General features: G+C 40.0%; 1 protein-coding gene across 1 annotated transcript in view; it reads right to left on the bottom strand.

The window, feature by feature from the left end:
- The window catches only part of FREM1 (FRAS1 related extracellular matrix 1), a 124,628-nt gene that overhangs the window by 13,608 nt on the left and 93,283 nt on the right, over nucleotides 1–17,737 (bottom strand). The window contains exons 27-29 of the mRNA XM_003782873.2: nucleotides 9,939–10,068; nucleotides 7,340–7,412; nucleotides 1,296–1,445 (exon numbers count right to left, since the gene is read on the bottom strand). Coding sequence (XP_003782921.1) covers nucleotides 1,296–1,445; nucleotides 7,340–7,412; nucleotides 9,939–10,068 — 353 coding nt within the window. The remainder of the gene's footprint in view (nucleotides 1–1,295; nucleotides 1,446–7,339; nucleotides 7,413–9,938; nucleotides 10,069–17,737) is intronic.

Here is a 17,737-nt window from a genome sequence, read left to right as displayed (position 1 = left end):
TCTGCATATCTATAGGGTGTTTATAAAGTCGTGAAATTGATTTCACAAACCCCAAATGAAAATCATCTTCATGATTTTATCATCATACCATATATTTGGAAAGGAGCCCCCCTTCTCGTCACATTATGGTACTCCTCAATATACCAGGTTTATTCTCTGATCAACTATTATTCCACCAGCACATCAAAGTGTTCATCTCCTAGAGGTGGAAACTGGAGGTGTTTAACAATGTCAGAGAATCAGTAACAGTTATAAAAATTTGTACTCAGTTGTTACAGAACAATGGCAAGTAAGCATTACCAGACTTTCCTCTATTGCAAACCTCACCAGTTAGTATTTCTGGGAAGGCATTTAAAAAAAAATCTAATGTCTGGACATTTTAGATTTTAATATAAAGTGTATATTTTATGTGTTTTGTGTACTTACCATGATCGGAAATTTTTACTGGGAAAAAAAATGAATTTGGTGAGGATAGGTAGCAAAGAGAGATGTGGAAACACACATATTATAAGGAAAAGAGGATAGTGTGCATGTTTTTGAGAGCGAGAGAAAAAGATAATGCTTTTGAGAAAAAATATTTAGGACACAAGAACTGATGAGTGTGAAAAACAGGGTATAAGATTGAGTATGATACTGGTCATACTCGATCTTATATCGATCAAATGCTAAAAACACAAATAACTAGAAGGTATTGGACAGAAAAAAAATCTGAGCACCAAGGACTGTGGCTGGTCTTTATTTTATTTAGTTCACAGGTTGTTTTTTTAGCATTTACAGCCCAGGACCTGTTTGGCTCTGCAGCCCAAAGTCATTCATTAATATTCTCCAGCTGCTCCTGAATCCCCAGGCCAGCTGCATCTTTCACATTTATTTTTCTCCAATTCCTACCTCTCTTAGAATTTTCCTGGTCACACTACACTGGGGGCTTGGATTTTAGGCATTGAGAGCGCTCTTTAAGTGAGGAAGATAATTACAGCCCGACAAACTCTGGGGGAAAATAATTGTCGATAGATTCTCACCAACATTGTTTCCCCCTTGGTGAGAACAACAAACGAGGCTGAAAAAAACAACTCCAGCACTGACTTGTTGCTTTTCTCAAGCAATGGTTCTTAGCAGGAGGAAAACCACATGAAGCAGAAACCAGAATAAAGGACCTCCGTCATGACTGAGGTTGCTTTCTTGACAAGAAATTAAGCATTTTGATTTGAAGGTGTTATCAAGCACGTTGGCTGTTGAAAGCAAGAGCCACAGCGCCAGGACCGCTCCTGATTTCAAGATGAGGATCAAAAGAATACCTCCTTTTGAGTCCAAAATTTTCACTGCAGCTTTTGTCTTTGTGCCAAGAACTGCATTCACAGGGGAGTTCAGAATTACTTCAAAGACCTCATCATCTTCCTCTAATCCGTCATAGGTAATTGCTATATTCCACATCTTAGTTGACATTCCTACAAGAAGTAAACATTTTAATTACTCTTTAATTGCTATTTCAATCACCTAGGTGTCAGAGAAATATATTAATTAACATGTCTACAGCGAGACTGCAGTAGCCTGAGTGAGCTATTGTACTGCTACCAACTCGCTGAAGTCCTGCTGTTCTCCCAAATAATATGAAAAGACCGCATTTGTTCCTGGACAATGATGATTCTGTTTAAATGCAAACACTGTAACAAAAAAGTAAGCTGCATTATGTAAGGGATGGGGAAAAAAAAGTTAGTAGATGAGATGCAAGATAATTTTTTTCCCCTAACCTGTCCCTTCTGTTCTTAAGAATAAAGAAGTACTGCAATCTTACAATCTTAATAGTTTCAGAAATCTTAAGAGATTGATGTAGACAGAAGTGATTATTGGATGGTACTTCATGCTATTCATGGAACCCTTAAAACGACGGATTTCTAAAGACAGCTGCCTGCCTCGGCTGTCCCACTTCCTGAGATCCTTCTAGCCCACAAATGCTTTTTTCTAATGATGTAATACACAGCAGTCTGATACCTTCCTAGAGAGGATTTATGGGCTGGGGCTTCTAGAAATAGACAGAGCCCCTTTTGCCTCTCTTTCTGTCTGCCTCTATTCATGAAGTTACAGCCAAACTTGGTTCACAATAACTTTGCAAACCTAACACAAAATACCTTCTATGTTATAAACGTCTCCCGGCCATCCTGTCACCACCGAGAGGGAAAGCAAAGCAATGCCCAGAAATACAAACTACGAAGGCTGGAAGGAATTTCTAAGAATGTCTCTACTCCCGACCCGTTTCCATAGTGTGGGTTACAGGATCTCCTCTGAGTCGACTTAGATAAGACGATGGGGACAGGAAGAAAAGAGTGCACTGCTTAGTGGAGAGACAAGGCTCACGTTTAAGGGGAAAAAGGATTGTACACTTGTGGTTTTACTTTTTGAGGCTAAGTTGAAAAAATTTAACCTGCCACTTACTCATGGCTATTTAACTGTTTTCACTCAATGGCTGTTTGACGATTTTCTCTCCTACACTCCTCTATATAAGGCAGTTAAACCATATTTTCTTTAGCCTTCTCTTAAAACTATGGCTTTCCCCCCCTTGCAGATTGTTTTCTATAGATTTATGCCTCTCAACAGTGCCATCCATATAATGGCCTTTTTATGTGGAGGCAGAGTTTCACTTTGTCACCCTTGGTACAGTGCCATGGCGTCATAACTCACAGCAACCTCAAACCCTTGGGCACAAGCGATTCTCTTGCCTCAGCCTCCTGAGGAGCTGGGACTACAGGCACCCGCCACAACACCCGGCTATTTTTAGAGTTGGAGTCTCACTCTTGCTCAGGCTAGTCTGGAACTCCTGAGCTCAGGGAATCCACCTGCCTTGGCCTCCCAGAGTGCTGGGATTACAGGTGTGAGCCAGTGCTCCTGGCCCAATAGCCTCTTTCTTGAAGGTAAGCATCACACGGGTCTCATGATCAAAATCTCATCAATCCCCAACAGAATCCAATGGAAAGGTACACCTAGCTGTTCCCTTACACTACTCTTGTACTTAAAGGGGAAAAAGTAGGTCTATTTGGAATCATTTTATTTAAAAAAATAGGTTGACAGCTAGTTTCTTAAGCTTTCACCATCAACTGAGTTCTTAAATCAGTAAGTTTTTTAGTCTTTACAAAAATAGAACTTGAAGCATCTAATAGAAAATACTGTGTAATTCCCACCTCATGCACGGATGAATCAATCCATAAAAAAATATATTTTGTACTTGTTATGTGCTTACCTGTGCATTAGAGGCTACGGGAGAATACTGTAAGTGTAACATAAGCCAAGCCCTGAGCTAAAAAAGTTTAAAATCTCTTGGAGGAGACAGACATAAATACTAGAAAAGTCCAATAATCATTCAAAGCTATGTCTCATTAGCTGCCAAAAGAATAGAATAGATGCTTTATCCTACATATGTGTGGACTCCAGAGTAAGAAGGAGTATAGTGTAAGCAAAGGCAGGAAAATAGCAAAGTAGAGGCCTTGACTGGGGGGTGAGTGAATTAGCTGGCTGGAATAGAGAGTCACACTGGTGGAAAGGAGGCCATAAGGCTGCAAAGGTGGTTGGTAGCCAGACCGCAATGAGCCCTGGGCACCAGGTTGCCAGATTCAGACTTTACAACCACGGGCAATGGGGAAGCTCGTGAACAAAGAAGTGACATGAAGTGAATGTTTTAGCAACATGAGCCCGAGAGTCTTATGTGAGATGGTTTGGGGACCCAGTCAGATAGACAGGTTAGAAATTAGGAGACCACATAGACAGCTATTCAATAAAATTGGCATGAAAAGATAAGGGGTGGGGTGGTGCCTGTGGCTCAAAGGAGTAGGGCGCCAGCCCCATATACCAGAGATGGTGGGTTCAAACCCAGCCCTGGCCAAAAACCGCAAAAAATAAATAAATAAATAAAAATAGACGAAAAAGAAAAGATAAGGGGCAGATAATGAAGAAAGCAAAATGCTCCTATTTGGAGAACTGCTTTGACCCATAAAATTAAACATTACCTAAATAAAATCCCATGCAAAAATTATTTCTGAGCCCTAACCAATTCCCGTCTGATTTTAGATTCATTTTTTAAAGGTTATATTATACCACTACCCACTCTTCTCCCCACCTCAAAAAAAAAAAAAATTCCTTGAAATTTTTGTTGGGCCTTCTGGAGTAGAACCAGATGGTTAGAAGAAGTCTATTCAATTTCATTTAAGTGCCTTTGAGTTGTCTGCATTTCAGCTTTGTTTCTATGCCTACCAGGTGTGTATGGAGGACCAACTTTTTAAGGTTAATGAGATTGGAAGTAAGGACTTTATCATTTTTTCCCTTCCTTTTCCAATTTCAATTTGCAAAGTATCTGTTAAGTCTGTGAGATACACAAACATTTTCAGAAGGCTTGAACTGGCCCCCTGTTCCCACAAAACAAAAGGTGCTGAAGAACAGAGAGACGGTGTCATGTTATGCAGACGTATCCCACATGACAGAGTAGGTGAGTCCTGGGGATTTTCCAGCAAAGCAGATTTCTCTATTGAAAGACATTTTCTCAATATTTCAGAGTAAATATCACACTGGAGATCTGTTCCCTTGGAAAACATTTCAAATCTTAAGAATGATGATATCTCAATTAAGAATATAGCAAAACTTTCAAGAACGCATATTTTAAAGGAAAACAATCATTAAGAGTATTTACATATTGGCGCAAGATTAGTCACGAATAGCTGAATGCAAAATATTCACTGTTTTTCTGAGTGTTCTGTTGTTTGTTTGTTTGTCTGAGTTGTGGTTTACTACAATAGCTGCCAGGTAAGCTTTCTTTCCAGCTCCCACCTAAGAATTCTCAAACCTTATAATATCCCACTGTCTTCGTTCACTCTGTTTCTACACCCAATCATGGAAACTGCTCTTTGTAAAGAAATGAATAAATTGCTCTGGGCAAAAGGTGTGAACACTAAACCCAAAAGAAGTAAGAATTGGCTAAGCACTGAGCAATAGTGAGACCCCATCTCTACTAAAAATAGAAAAAGAAAAGAAAAGAAAAAAGAAAAACTAGCCAGGAATTGTGCTGGGCACTTATAGTCTCAGCTACTTGGAAGGCTGAGGCAAAAAGATCACTTGAACCCAAGATTTTGAGGTTGCTGTGAGCTATGACACCACAGCACTCTACCCAGGGCTACAGATCTCAAAAAAGGTAAGGATTAACAAATGTGAAGGTAAATAAACATTTTCTTGACCTGTAGACCTGGGGAACTTTATAATTTATAATTCTCTAAAACACAACTTCAATTTATAAAACTGTTTTACACTTAGTAAATTCCAAAAACAATGAATGGCTTAATGGTTTTTAAAAAAATAATATAAGATATGCTTATATTATTTCTTAAAATATATAAAATTGTAAGACTATCTAGATCCTTTGGAAGTCATTAGTATCCTTCTACTCAAAACAGCACGTAAACTCTTCTAGACAAATGAACATCTTATCCAATAGAATTTCCAAGATGTAGGTTTTAAGACTCCCCTAAGGTGTTCCATTCTAGGAGCACCTGATGGGCTGCTCAAAACCTACTGGATCATTCCTGACCTTATAATAAACAGACCTCAAATAATAAAGATGACATATGGCAAAGACTCCAGACCAGCAGTTCTCAACCTGTGGGTCGCAACCACAGGAACTGTATTAAAGGGCATTAGGAGGGTTGAGAACCACTGCTCTAGACTCTCAAAAAATGGAAAATGAAGTACAAAAAGGCATAGATAGTGCAAGCTTATCGAACGCTTTTAGAGGAGGAGTGACCAAAACACAGGGCCTGTTGCAGGGTGAGGATAAACATCAAACACATAATAGGAATAACTCTTCCTGCTGAGGGTAGTCAGCCTGAGAAGCAAACCTACCTAAGTTAGAAAGTTATATGTCATAAGAAGGAGGAACAAACTTGTCTAAGTTAGAAAGTTTTATGTCACAGGAAGGAGACCAGTAACAATATTTGGGTTGTTGCATGTCAAATTTAAGGCTCACTGTTTATAGGCTGAATTGTGTCCTTCAAAAATTCATATGCTGAAGTCTTAACTCCCAGTACTTCTGAATGGGACCTTATTTGGAAATAGGACAATTGCAGGTATAATTAACATGATGTCATTCTGCAATAGGGTGGGCCCCTAATCCATTACAACTGGGGCTCTATAAAAATAGGAAATGTGTCCACAGACACGCACAGAAAGAGAACACCATGTGAAAAAGAAAGCAGAGATTGGAGTGGTGCAGCAGAAGCCAAGGAATGCTGGAGAAGCATAAAAGAGCAGCAGAGAATAAATCTACTCTCACAGCTTCAGAAGGAATTGCTGACACTTTGACCTTGAACTTCTAGCCTCAGAACTGTAAGACACTAAATGTCTATTTTTTAAGCTACCCAGTTTCTAAGTTGGATATTAAGATTCTCAGTTTTAGCATGGTGATGGTCTTTAGACCATTTTCTTTTGCCTTTACCCAAAACTTTATGAGCTAGTGGCCAACGAGCTTAGGCTTGGTGGAGTGCTCTTAGAACACAGTACATCTCCTTTGGAGGAAAGCACAAAATTACAATCCCTGTCTGCTTCTCTAAGCCGTTTGTATTACCCCTCCCATCCCCAATGAGTGATTCAGGTACATCCCAAACCACAGGAAAAGAGAGAGAAGCAGGCAGTGGGGTAAGGAAGTGTTATCTGCCTGGTCTGCAGAAGCCAGGGCAAGACAGTGGGGCTTCAGCTTCAGCTGCAGGCACAGGTGTCCAAAGGTGTGTTGGTGCTTAGAGGTTCCTTCTTCTGCCCACAAGGACACACATCCTTGAGAGTAAATGTCAGACTCTTGTATTCTCCTTTTCACCCAGCAAAATGTTTCAACAGATTTAAAGCAAAAAAAAAAAAAAAAGTGCTATTTAAATGAATAATATCTTCCCTGGAATCTCTTCATATCAACCTATTCCAACATGGTTCATTTAGAAATGCCCTTTAGAAACCCATGTGAATATAGCATTCTGAAAATCTCCATCAAAAATATGAGTCAAGTAAATTATTATAACTTTGTGTCAGACTTTTAAATAATTTTTAAATGACTTTATTCTTTTCTAGATGTTTTAGGTGTTTGCTTTGATACGTGATATCTTACATTTGTTATCATCTTTCTTCTCATACGAAATAAATATGCATTTGTTATTAAAAAATATATGAAGGCAAAGTTTCAAACTCAAATTCGTCTCTTCTGGAGCTGATACGGTTCCCCGAGGAGGGTCTAGTTGGTTGAAGTTACTTGGTACTCTGCCTTCTCCACAATACCAACACTTGCTTACAAAAACGTAAAACAAAGTATAGGCGCGGAACGTACCTGGATCAAACTGAATCAGTTTAGCTGGAGTCACAGTGAAATCTTTTCCAACTGTAGCTGACACCTGGTTGACCTTAAGAGGGAAAAAAAATGTCTTTTTTAATAAAAATAAATATTCCATAATAGAGAAACATCTATTCTCTCCCCCTGCTAGACTAAACTCACTCTCTTAAATCTGGTTTTAATATTAAATAGATTTTTTATTATATGAAACCATCTTGGGCTTTCCTTAAAGTTAACTTTTTGCTAGACTAATATCAGTGAAAAGGAAAGCCTTCTTTTCCTTTTCTTTTATATACGTAAAGGATCCTATTATTGGAGAAAATAGGATGAATTTTAAACAATATTTTTCTCTTTACAATGAGCACAATTTTATTTTATTACCTTCTTCCAGCCCAATTTGGTTTTTGAAAAGTACCTTTGCAAAAAGGAAGAGAGAAAGTTGAAGAGGGAGAGAGAGAGCAGGCTCTCCTGACAACCCTGTGATGATCTGTCAGACAGCTTTGAGGTTTCCTGGAAGCGCCAGGGCCCTGAAAGCCTTTAGACCAGATTAACTCAAGTCTGTTCCATTTTCCTGTCTGGATGAAACCACCACTCTTCGCAGATCTGAAGGAGAGCTTTGTGGGGATTGAGAGACCTGGTGACCAGCCACACAAAGGCGATCCTCACCCAGGAGCCAGGGCATTCAAGGCTCTCAACAAGTGAGTTGTGAAAAAAATTCACCCCCGTCTAAGAGAACTATTAACTATCTCCCCACTCCAGAGCCAAAACTAAAGAGGTGATCTGAAAACTCTGAAATCTGGGACTCAAATTCTCCCCAGTGGAAGCCTAAATATGTGTTAAGAAGCATCCTTGGCCATTTGAAAAAGAAGTGATAGAAGGAGAGCCCTGTTCAAGCATAACGGGGAGTTGTTACTTCTGCACATTTTTTATATGTTCCTTCTTACAAAGGAATAAAGTGCTTAATGAAAAATTTTAAAATTCCTAGTCTATGGCCTCTGATAATACGTCCGTTTCAAATCAGAGGCTCTAACAGGCACTAATTGGTCTGCAGTGGAAACATTTTTCAAGAAGGATACTACCTCCCAGGCCTCCACTTGCTCTTTGCCTACAATGCCAAGGCTCCTCCTGAACCACTTTTCATTGTGAAAAGGCAGCCCATTGTACACCTGTATCCACCATATGCTGGGAGTTACATTTCTCTGCATGGTTCTTGTACGTACAATTACCTAGTATTTACCACCACTGAGTTTACAGAATCCTATGTAGGAAAAGCAATGGTCTGAGGGAAGATGGTTGGAGAAATTAGTCAGGTGAACGTACATGATTCTACCCAGGACAAACCACACTGGGTAACAATGCCTTCTCTTTCCCTGCTCCTAGTCAAGTAGCCAATAAGCTCTTCTGTAAGATGGCAGGTTGTGCTGAGGGTAGAGCTGGCCTGAAAGATTCTGGGCCTGTGTTTGAAGATGGCCTGCACCCTCAGCTGGAAGATTCACAGCACAAATTCAGCTTGACAGACATGAGGTTCCACGAAACACCATGTATGTTCTCTCACCTGGTAAGGTGGGTGGCCTGAAACCCCAGACTAAAGCAGATGGTGTTTTTCTATGGAAGACTAGAGGATTATTAGAAAACCATCCTGGCAGATTCTTTCTTATTCCATAAGCAGTCCTCTGGAAAATTATAGGGCATACCAAGTTTCTGCCATTGAATAACAATAAAGCACCGACAGATCAGAGAAAAAGAGCCTGTGCCCACTGGAAACATAAATACTGAGTCTGAGTATGGTCGAATTTAGGGGCATGGGGTACTGAGGGTGATTAGAATCCATTATTAAAACTGAGACTTAACAGAGATGCCATTCTTCTCAGAAGCTAATATTAATGACTTCTCCGTCAGATTGAGGAGGGGAGTCTTTAAAACTCATTCTCCATCATTAATACACACAAGCTTTTCAGACTTTCATTTTTTTGAAGTGTTATTACTATGTATATAAGGACTCCTAACAAATGTCTTCAAGGCCAGAAGCCACAAGTTATGCTTCATGGTTCATGTCAATGGAAAGAAACAGTGAGTTGACTAATTCAAAAAGGATTACCTGAAAATCCTTTATATTTCAAGGTGCTTATATTAATCTATGCTCTCCTAATTTTGCATGGCTTAGACAACTCTCAAAATAGGTTTAAGTCTCTTGATTTTCCTTGTCCACTGAGACCATGGAGAGAGATAGGGGTGAATACTAAGAAGACATTTAGATAGTAAAATTTGCTCTGGGTACCCTACAAAGTTCTCACATCCAACTTCTCTTTCCAAAGTAGAATTTAGCCCAATTTCTCTAAGTCACATATTTCTCCCTGTGAAATCAAACTTCAAAACTTAATGAGTTTATAGAGACAAATGATCTGATTTCAAAACTGAAAATGTGTTGTAAAGAATCGTATTTCAGGATTAATGAACCTAGATGATGGACAGGAGATTTTGTATTTAGAATCCTCAGAAGAATATGACATGCCTGCAGTTTCTAAAATAAAATATCAAAGGTACTTAACCAGCAACGTAAGTTTTAGCTTGGTAGTCTGCATTTTAGATTTGTTACCTTTATACCCACAAAGGCTGAGTCCATTGAGTATCCTCTTCTGGTAATTTTCAAGGGCAACATGCCTGCAGTCTCACAGACCTCATATTCAGCCTGTGACCATTCAATATGAGACCACTTGAATTCCAAACTGTGCGTGAAAGGAAAAGAAAAGGGAAATCATAAGAAATACGTAGTAAATCCTGGTACAGATGCTCTGCTGGGTGGGAGACTGAGCCACTGGTTCCCGTCATGGTGGCAAAGGTGTTTGATCAGCCAACACCGACGACAGAAATGCCTCACACTTGTTTGGTACATTTCAGTTCACACAAAACTTACACTAACATCATTTCATGTGATCCTTACAACAACACCGTAAGGCAGACACAGCAAATATTAGAATTCCACTTCACAAATACAGAGTCTAAGGCTAACAGACTGCTGGAGGGCCCAGAGATAGTAACAACACACAGGGGACTCAGACTTGAGTGTTCTGAAGAGAAAGGAACCAGTAGCTGTCAAGTTCAAGGAGACATTCATTTTTGGAAAAGGCAATGATAAGAAGTCTCCTAACTTGACTTTTGGCCTTCTTTGTTAGCACAATAAGAACTGTTCCAAGAACACAGACTAAGTTCTCTGAATTTGGGTTCTCATCATCCTTAAGAATATGCCTGGAAATTAAAATATAGATGTGTTTTATAACCCTGTTCTTTCTCTGCATATAAAAGGGCTGTACTGCATAGCTTAGATGCAACTCTTCAACTGAATGCGCCTGATAAACAGAGGGTGGTGTTTTTCTCCATAACATATTTAGTGAGTTCAACATGTGAAGGAAATTGTCTTCCTTAATCCTCACCAGCTAGTGAGGGACGTTTTATTTTTCAAAAAAAAAAAAGAAAAGAAAACTAACTTCAGATTAAAGAATTAGCTCAAAGGCAAAAACAGTGACAAAGCTGGTCAGCAGCAGAGAGGAAATTCAAGTCTAACACGGAATCTATTCTTCCTCTGGCCTTCCTCTTCCCCACTGAACTTCATCATGATTCTTGTGTGAGCTCGAGCAGGGCAATACGATTTTATCTTCTCCCTGAAATACTTTTCTTTTGAGGCTTTGAGGTGACAGCTTGAAATGTTTCATCTAAACATTCCTCTCCAAATATGTTCTCACCTTTTCTTTTTTTTTTTTTTAACCACTTCCAACCTTACACTATAGCAATATAAAAGATACAAGCAGCCTTCACTATGATTATTGAACACAATTCCATTCCTTTTGTTTTATTCATTTCGCTTTTACCCTAGATTTATAAACCCTCAGTGGCTGCTTGACCTCACTTCCCAAACTTTCAATCAGATTCAGACTCTAACCTCTCAAGTTTTAAACATATATGTACATTTTTATAATTTTCTTTCTTTCCTTCTTCTCTCTCTTTCCTTCCCTCCCTTCTTTCCTTCTCAAACCTGGAAATTCCAGGTGCCACTGTACAGAACATGAGTTCAAAAATTTCATAGACTCTCTAGGTCAGTGGTTCTCAGCTTTCCTAATGCCATGGCCATTTAATACAGTTCCTCATGTTGTGGTAACCTACAACCATAAAATTATTTTCATTGCTACTTCATAACTATAATTTTGCTATGGTTATGAATCATAATGTTAATATCCGATATGCAGGATGCATTTAGGTGACCCTTGTGAAAGGGTCATTTGAGGGTCATGACCCACAGGTTGAGAACTGTTGCTATAGGGTTTCCTGAGAGCTTTCATATTAGAGAGTAAGTTTATCTCAAATATACTTTTGCTCTTGTACTGATTAATCATTTGTCAAAATCACATGATCGATGCAAGGCCATAATGTGAACTTCGGTTCAATAGCAAAATAAACTCCACAGTGCTGGTTCATAGCTGGGGATCATGGGCTGGGGGAGAGGTGGGATGGGAGCCTGGAATTATCACCTGTATTCATGAATCTATATCAACGTATATGTTTATGCAATCTATAGATATGAAACATTTTTACTGACATGGTAAGCTTAAAATCATTGACATGAAAACAGCATCTTTACATTTTAAAATATTAGGACCATCATAATCTCTGATGCAAGTGAATTCAAATCTGGCATGAAACAGATCAAAAAATACAAAAATAGATGACGACAGTAGTCCTCTTCTATCCACAATTTACCTTTCCAGTTTCATTACCCACAGTTCTAATTACCTGTGGTCACCTGTGGTCTGAAAATACTAAATGGAAAGTTCCCCAAATAAACAAGTCATACATTGTAAACTACATGCTATTCTGAGTGTTGTGGGGAAATTTCAAATCCTCCTGTGCTGTCCCACCGGGGGGTGAGTCATCCCTTTGTCCAGCATATCCACATTCCTTAGTCACTTAGTGGGTACCTCTGTTATCAGACTGACTGCCACAGGATCACAGGGCTAGTGTTCAACTCACCCTCGTTTTACTTAATCACAGTCTCAAAGTGCAAGAGAGTGATGCTGGTATATTGTTATCATTCTTCTATTTTATTATGTTCTCGTTGTGCCTAATTTATACATCAAACCTCATCATAGATATGTATGCAATAGATAGGAGAAAACATAGTATACACAGGGTCCAATACAATCTCTAGTTTCAGTCATCCATTTGGGGTCTTGGAGTGTGTCACCCGCAGTGAACAGGGGACTACTGCATGCTTAGAGAGGTACAAGGTAACAAGCAATACAGATGTCATAACGCTAATAGAAATAACATGTTTCAAAGAATTCCAAAAGGGTCAAGGTAAATGAGAAAGGAAAAAAGTTCAGTTAGAGGGATTAGGGGAGAGACAGGAAGATGAAATGGGAAGGGAAGAGAAGGAAGGCAGCAGGAAAGAGTGAAACAGACCAATTTGGATGGATTTCAGCTCTCAATGAGCTCAAATGGGTTTCAATATCCAGTTCTGAGAATTCCTCCATTGCTAATGCCAACCAGGGTAAGCAAAAATCCCTCAGAGTCCCTGCCGATTCAGGTGACCTAGAGGCCTGAAGCTAAATGCAATTTGCTGATCTAGAGCCAGAAGGAAACATTTCAGAGGGCTGTTTAGCTTCAAAGAATAAAGGACCTTTGTGCTTGGGGATACGTGTGCACCTCCCCATGCGCCATGTGAATGCTGTGTAATGCTTGCAGGTCAAAGTTGCCATTACACAATATTCTATTTTGTTTTCTTAAAACTATTCACTACAAATACTATCTGTTGAAAGGCTATGAAATCTAAGCCAGGCTATATATTTAAAGACCTAAATAAAAAAGCACTTGCCTGACTACAGGATATGTGCAATAAAGGTTCTTAATGGGATTTTTTGCTTTTTGCAGTACTGTGTTTGAGAAGATCTTTCTATGCTGAGACTGTGATCGGCTTAAACTCTACACAAATGCCTGGAAGAAAATCACAGATGTAGCCGATCGCTTGGGAATTTTCCCTGCGAGAAGTCATACAGCTCTGTGCTTGGCCATATGTCAGCATCCAGATGCAGGAGCCCATCAGAGAGATCTGGCAAGCTTTGGACCTGTTGGTGTCAGGTAGGTAAGGCCCATTTCATGTCTAGTCTTCCCATGGACAGTCACTCCACTCTCCTATCACTGTTGAGGAAAGCTCCTCCGGCTACGGTCAGACGCATTTTCCGTGAAATCCATACGCCGGTCACTGCAAGTCATTTAGCAGGGCGTGGAGACTCCTCGAGCCTCCAGGTCAGCTTTCCTCATCTGCACGTTTTTGCCATTTTGTACTGACAGTTGTTTGCTGCAGGGCTGTTCTGCACGTCACAGGACGCTTACCGGCATCCCTGAGCTCTACTCACACACGAGCCTCTATTGCATCACTTCTCCCAGGGATGACAATAACTGTTTCCAGACATTGCCAATGTCCCTTCTGAGGAAAGTCATCCCCAGTTGAGAATCGCCTCCATAAGTGGTTTTAGTATATTCATCACAACAGAAAAATCTGGTTCAATGGGAAGCTAAATTTTGGTCCTCAACGACCAACAATGAGAAAGGAAGACGTACTACAGAGAAGTGCGAAGAAATTGGACTAGAAGGTGTGTGGCTTCTGATTCCCCTGCCACCCCTCAACTCTCAGCAGTCAGTGACAAGAAATGCAATTTAAACACCCAGTTAAAATTGCAAGCTGTAGCCAGGCATGTTGGCATTCACCTACAGTCCTAGCAAAAAATCCCTTAAGCCCAGGAGCTCTAGGATACAGCGAGATCTGATTGCGCCACTACACTCCAGCTTGGGCGACATGGTGAGACCTTGTCTCTAAAAATACACACAAAAAAGCAACTTCTTTCCCAAAACCCAGCACCTAAGATACCCCCTTCTCCTGACCACCTTTTTCATTTTCTGGCGCATATATGTTGCATAACACACTATTATATCTACTCGGAGCCTGTGTATGCTCCAAGGAAACATGGGTCTTTGGTTCCCTGCCATATCCAAAGTGCCTTATAGAATGTCTTAAACATAATAAGAGCTCAATCAATATTAACTGAATGCATGAATCTTGTTCAGTGCACTGTTTCACAAGCTATGTGGTCATCTAAAGTGTTTTTCTCCCCGGCATTACCAGCATTATCATTCCCACACTTTGGAAAACTGCTAAGATAGATGATTCTCACATGTTCTCTCCAGCCCGGACTTGTTCTATATTCTCTGACTATTACTAGACTTTATTAGTATAGAGAGAAAGATGGCTTTGATAAAAGAGCATTCTACCATAAATCATAACTTCTTAACACATATGTATGCTATTTTCTAAGGCGTGTGTGCAGTCTTCAACATATGGTAGAGTCTGGAGACAGTTCTGATTGTCACAGCTGGGAAGAGGGTGGTTCCGACATTCAGCTGATAGCAGCCAGGGATGCTGATCAGCACCCTGCGATGCCCAGGACACTCCCCTACTACAAAGAATTATCTGTCCAAAAATACAAATGCAGTGGAACCTCTGTAAGTTGACCACTCAAGGGACTATAACAAACTGGTCCATGTGCAGAGGTGGTCAACATAAGGAACTAGGTCCACTGTACTGATACATACATGTGGTGCATGGCTGGTCTATGAAAATTAGGTCAGCTCCAGGGTCTGGTCAGTGTAGGGTCATGTCAGCTATGGTGTTTCTATTTAGTAGCAAGGTTAAGAGACCCTATAGTAGAGCAAACACATGTACTTTTTAATATTTTATTCAATTATATAAAGAAACAGTAAATGGAAAGAAACATTAGGGGTTAAAACACCAGTCTGGAATTTGGGGCATGAATCCAGGTTAACGAGGGTCTATGAAAAAGGTATTTAGCCTCTCTATTGCCTCAGTTTCCTCACTTCCTATAATAGGATAATTATTATACATTTCAAAGTATAATGATGAGCCTGTACTTCAAAGGCGTTAAATGAACCTTCATGAATTCTCATTAAGCATTTTGGGCTTCTCAGTAAAAGGTTTTATAGCAGCTAACACTTTGATTAAATTGCTATTTTTATAACTAGATCTTTACTTATAATCAAGTAGCAAATGACTTAAGGAAATGGAAATGTTAAAAAATATTTTTCCAAATATCCAATCTAAACTTATCAATTCAAAGATGATGCTATTAAATTCCATCATCTAATGCTAGGAACACCTGTGTTTTCATTTTCCCATTTTCTCCTGATAATGGAGAAACAGTACTTAGCCAAGAGGCAGCTTAGAGAGTCCCCCAAACAAGTGCTTTAGAATCAAACACACCTTGAAACCACTTATTAGTGTGTGATTATGGTCAGTTGCTTAGTCTCTCTGGGCCTCCATTTTCATTATCTTTAAAAAGAAGAGAATTACACTCATGTCAAATGATTGAAATTAAAGTTAGTTAATATGCATAAAGCAGCTGCACACAGTGGGTGCTTCATAAGTGCTATTTTTCCTTCCCTTCCTCTGTGCTTTCCTAAGATCTGGTCTGAAGATAAATACTTTAATTCCTGGCTTGCAGGTAATGTGCAGGTGTTAGCTAGCCAATCTGAGGTTGCTAGCATCAACCTCTTCCCGTGCAAGTGTTTCATAAAAGCTGCTAAAACATTGCAAAGTTTTCCTGATATAAATTCCTTTTCTTTTTCATTTCTTATGTCCCTACTCTTTTAAAACCAAAAATCAATCACAGAATAGCAGAATAGAGGTTGCAGATGCAGGGGAAGAATTGGAATGCTTGGATTCACGCAGAGCTAGAGAACCAGCCACTGACTTACCAAGAACTTCAGCCTGGGTCAGTTTTTCTTTTGATGTTCACTTTTTTTCAGTGGGCTCAAGAAAAAGATCCTCATGGAAGATGTATTAGGAAAATGGCCCTGGGCAGAAGTTGACTGCATTCTGTGGTCTGCAAAGGTGATTGTAATGCCTCCTGTGGGTCCTGTGTAACTTACTTTGGGGTTTCTGCAGATCATTTTGGAGGTTCAACTTGGACTAGAGAACCTACACAAGCCAATGAGTGAGTCATGCCAGGAAATGTACGATAAGATGAGCGCTCACATAGATTCGGAGCTCAGGGTTCACTTTCAGCTCTTCACGCGCCCAGTGAATTATCCCACTCTAGGATACTTACTTAAGCTTTGAGCCCAATTTCCTTATCTGAGTAACTAGCACAGTGCCTGACATTTAGGCACTTAGCCAAATCTAAATTTTCATGCAAATATCCACGGGTTTCAGTGTTAGAAAATAATTTCTGTTTACAACAAGTTGTCTCCCAGATGTATTCCATGAAACATGCTCCCTGAGCTATGTGTGTGTGTGTGTGGGGGGGGGGGGGTTGGGGGGCAAGTCTACAGCCCAGCCAGGGTGAGACATGCGGCATACTCCCCCTCAGTCAGTCCCAATCCACACGTGCACCTCGGCAATTAAACAAGCACACGTCCTAACTAAGCTGGCAATAACTCCATTCATCTCACCTAAATCAGCATTTTCTAACTCTTTTTCAAATAGGACATCTACTGAGCCTTCAGGACTGATACCCTATAGGAATGCTCCAATAGTAATAATAACTGAGATTCTTGAGGTTCTGAGAATTCCCACTGAACGTGGGTCCTTCCTATGCTCCAAAACAGGCTACTTTCCTCTCCAGACTGCACCCACCAGTCCTGTTAGCTTCATTACAGAGGGATTCACCCCTTCAAATATGAAGAATTTGGTCTCTTAATCCTTTCTAGGACAAAGGAGAACACAAAGTTCCATAGCATTTAGCTTCTTGATTAATAAACACATTGATTGCTCACTGTGAATCATCCCAGAAGCAACTTCTAATTAGAGGTGAGCTCTCTAACCCTGCACACGTTTCTGGGATACTTCTTCAAGCTGTCAATTGTATCCACGTGAGTTAACAACAGTAGTAATCACCACCACACGTAGCACTTGTTAAGGACCTTAAATACACAAGGTTTTATCACATTTGCTTCTCTAACCAAATTGTAGTATTGCCCCCATCTTACAGATGAGATACCAAAGGTTTGAATGACCACTATGTGATTGGCAGACCCAAAGTTCAAACCCTGTCCGTTAGCTCTAAGTCCAGCAGTTTATTACCCATACCATGAATCCCAGTGTGTTAGATATGGAGTGTATTACTAACACTGATATCTGTCATTTATATTTTCAAAATAAACACTAAACTTTAAGCTCCTTGAATGTTCGGGAGAGAAAGGAGGAAAGGAAGTCTGCTGCTCCATACCCTCCAGGCCAGTTTAGCACAGTTGCTAAGAATGGGCAGGTTCTTCAGTGCAGTGAGGAAAACTGTGGACTCCAAAGCTACACTTCCTGGGCCTGCATGAGCT

The sequence above is a fragment of the Otolemur garnettii genome, unplaced genomic scaffold (assembly GCF_000181295.1).
Source record: "Otolemur garnettii isolate 467f Iridium unplaced genomic scaffold, OtoGar3 scaffold00006, whole genome shotgun sequence".
In the NCBI taxonomy this organism is placed as follows: domain Eukaryota; kingdom Metazoa; phylum Chordata; class Mammalia; order Primates; family Galagidae; genus Otolemur; species Otolemur garnettii.
Note: the sequence above shows the minus strand (reverse complement) of the source record. Positions and strands in the feature narration are given on the sequence as shown.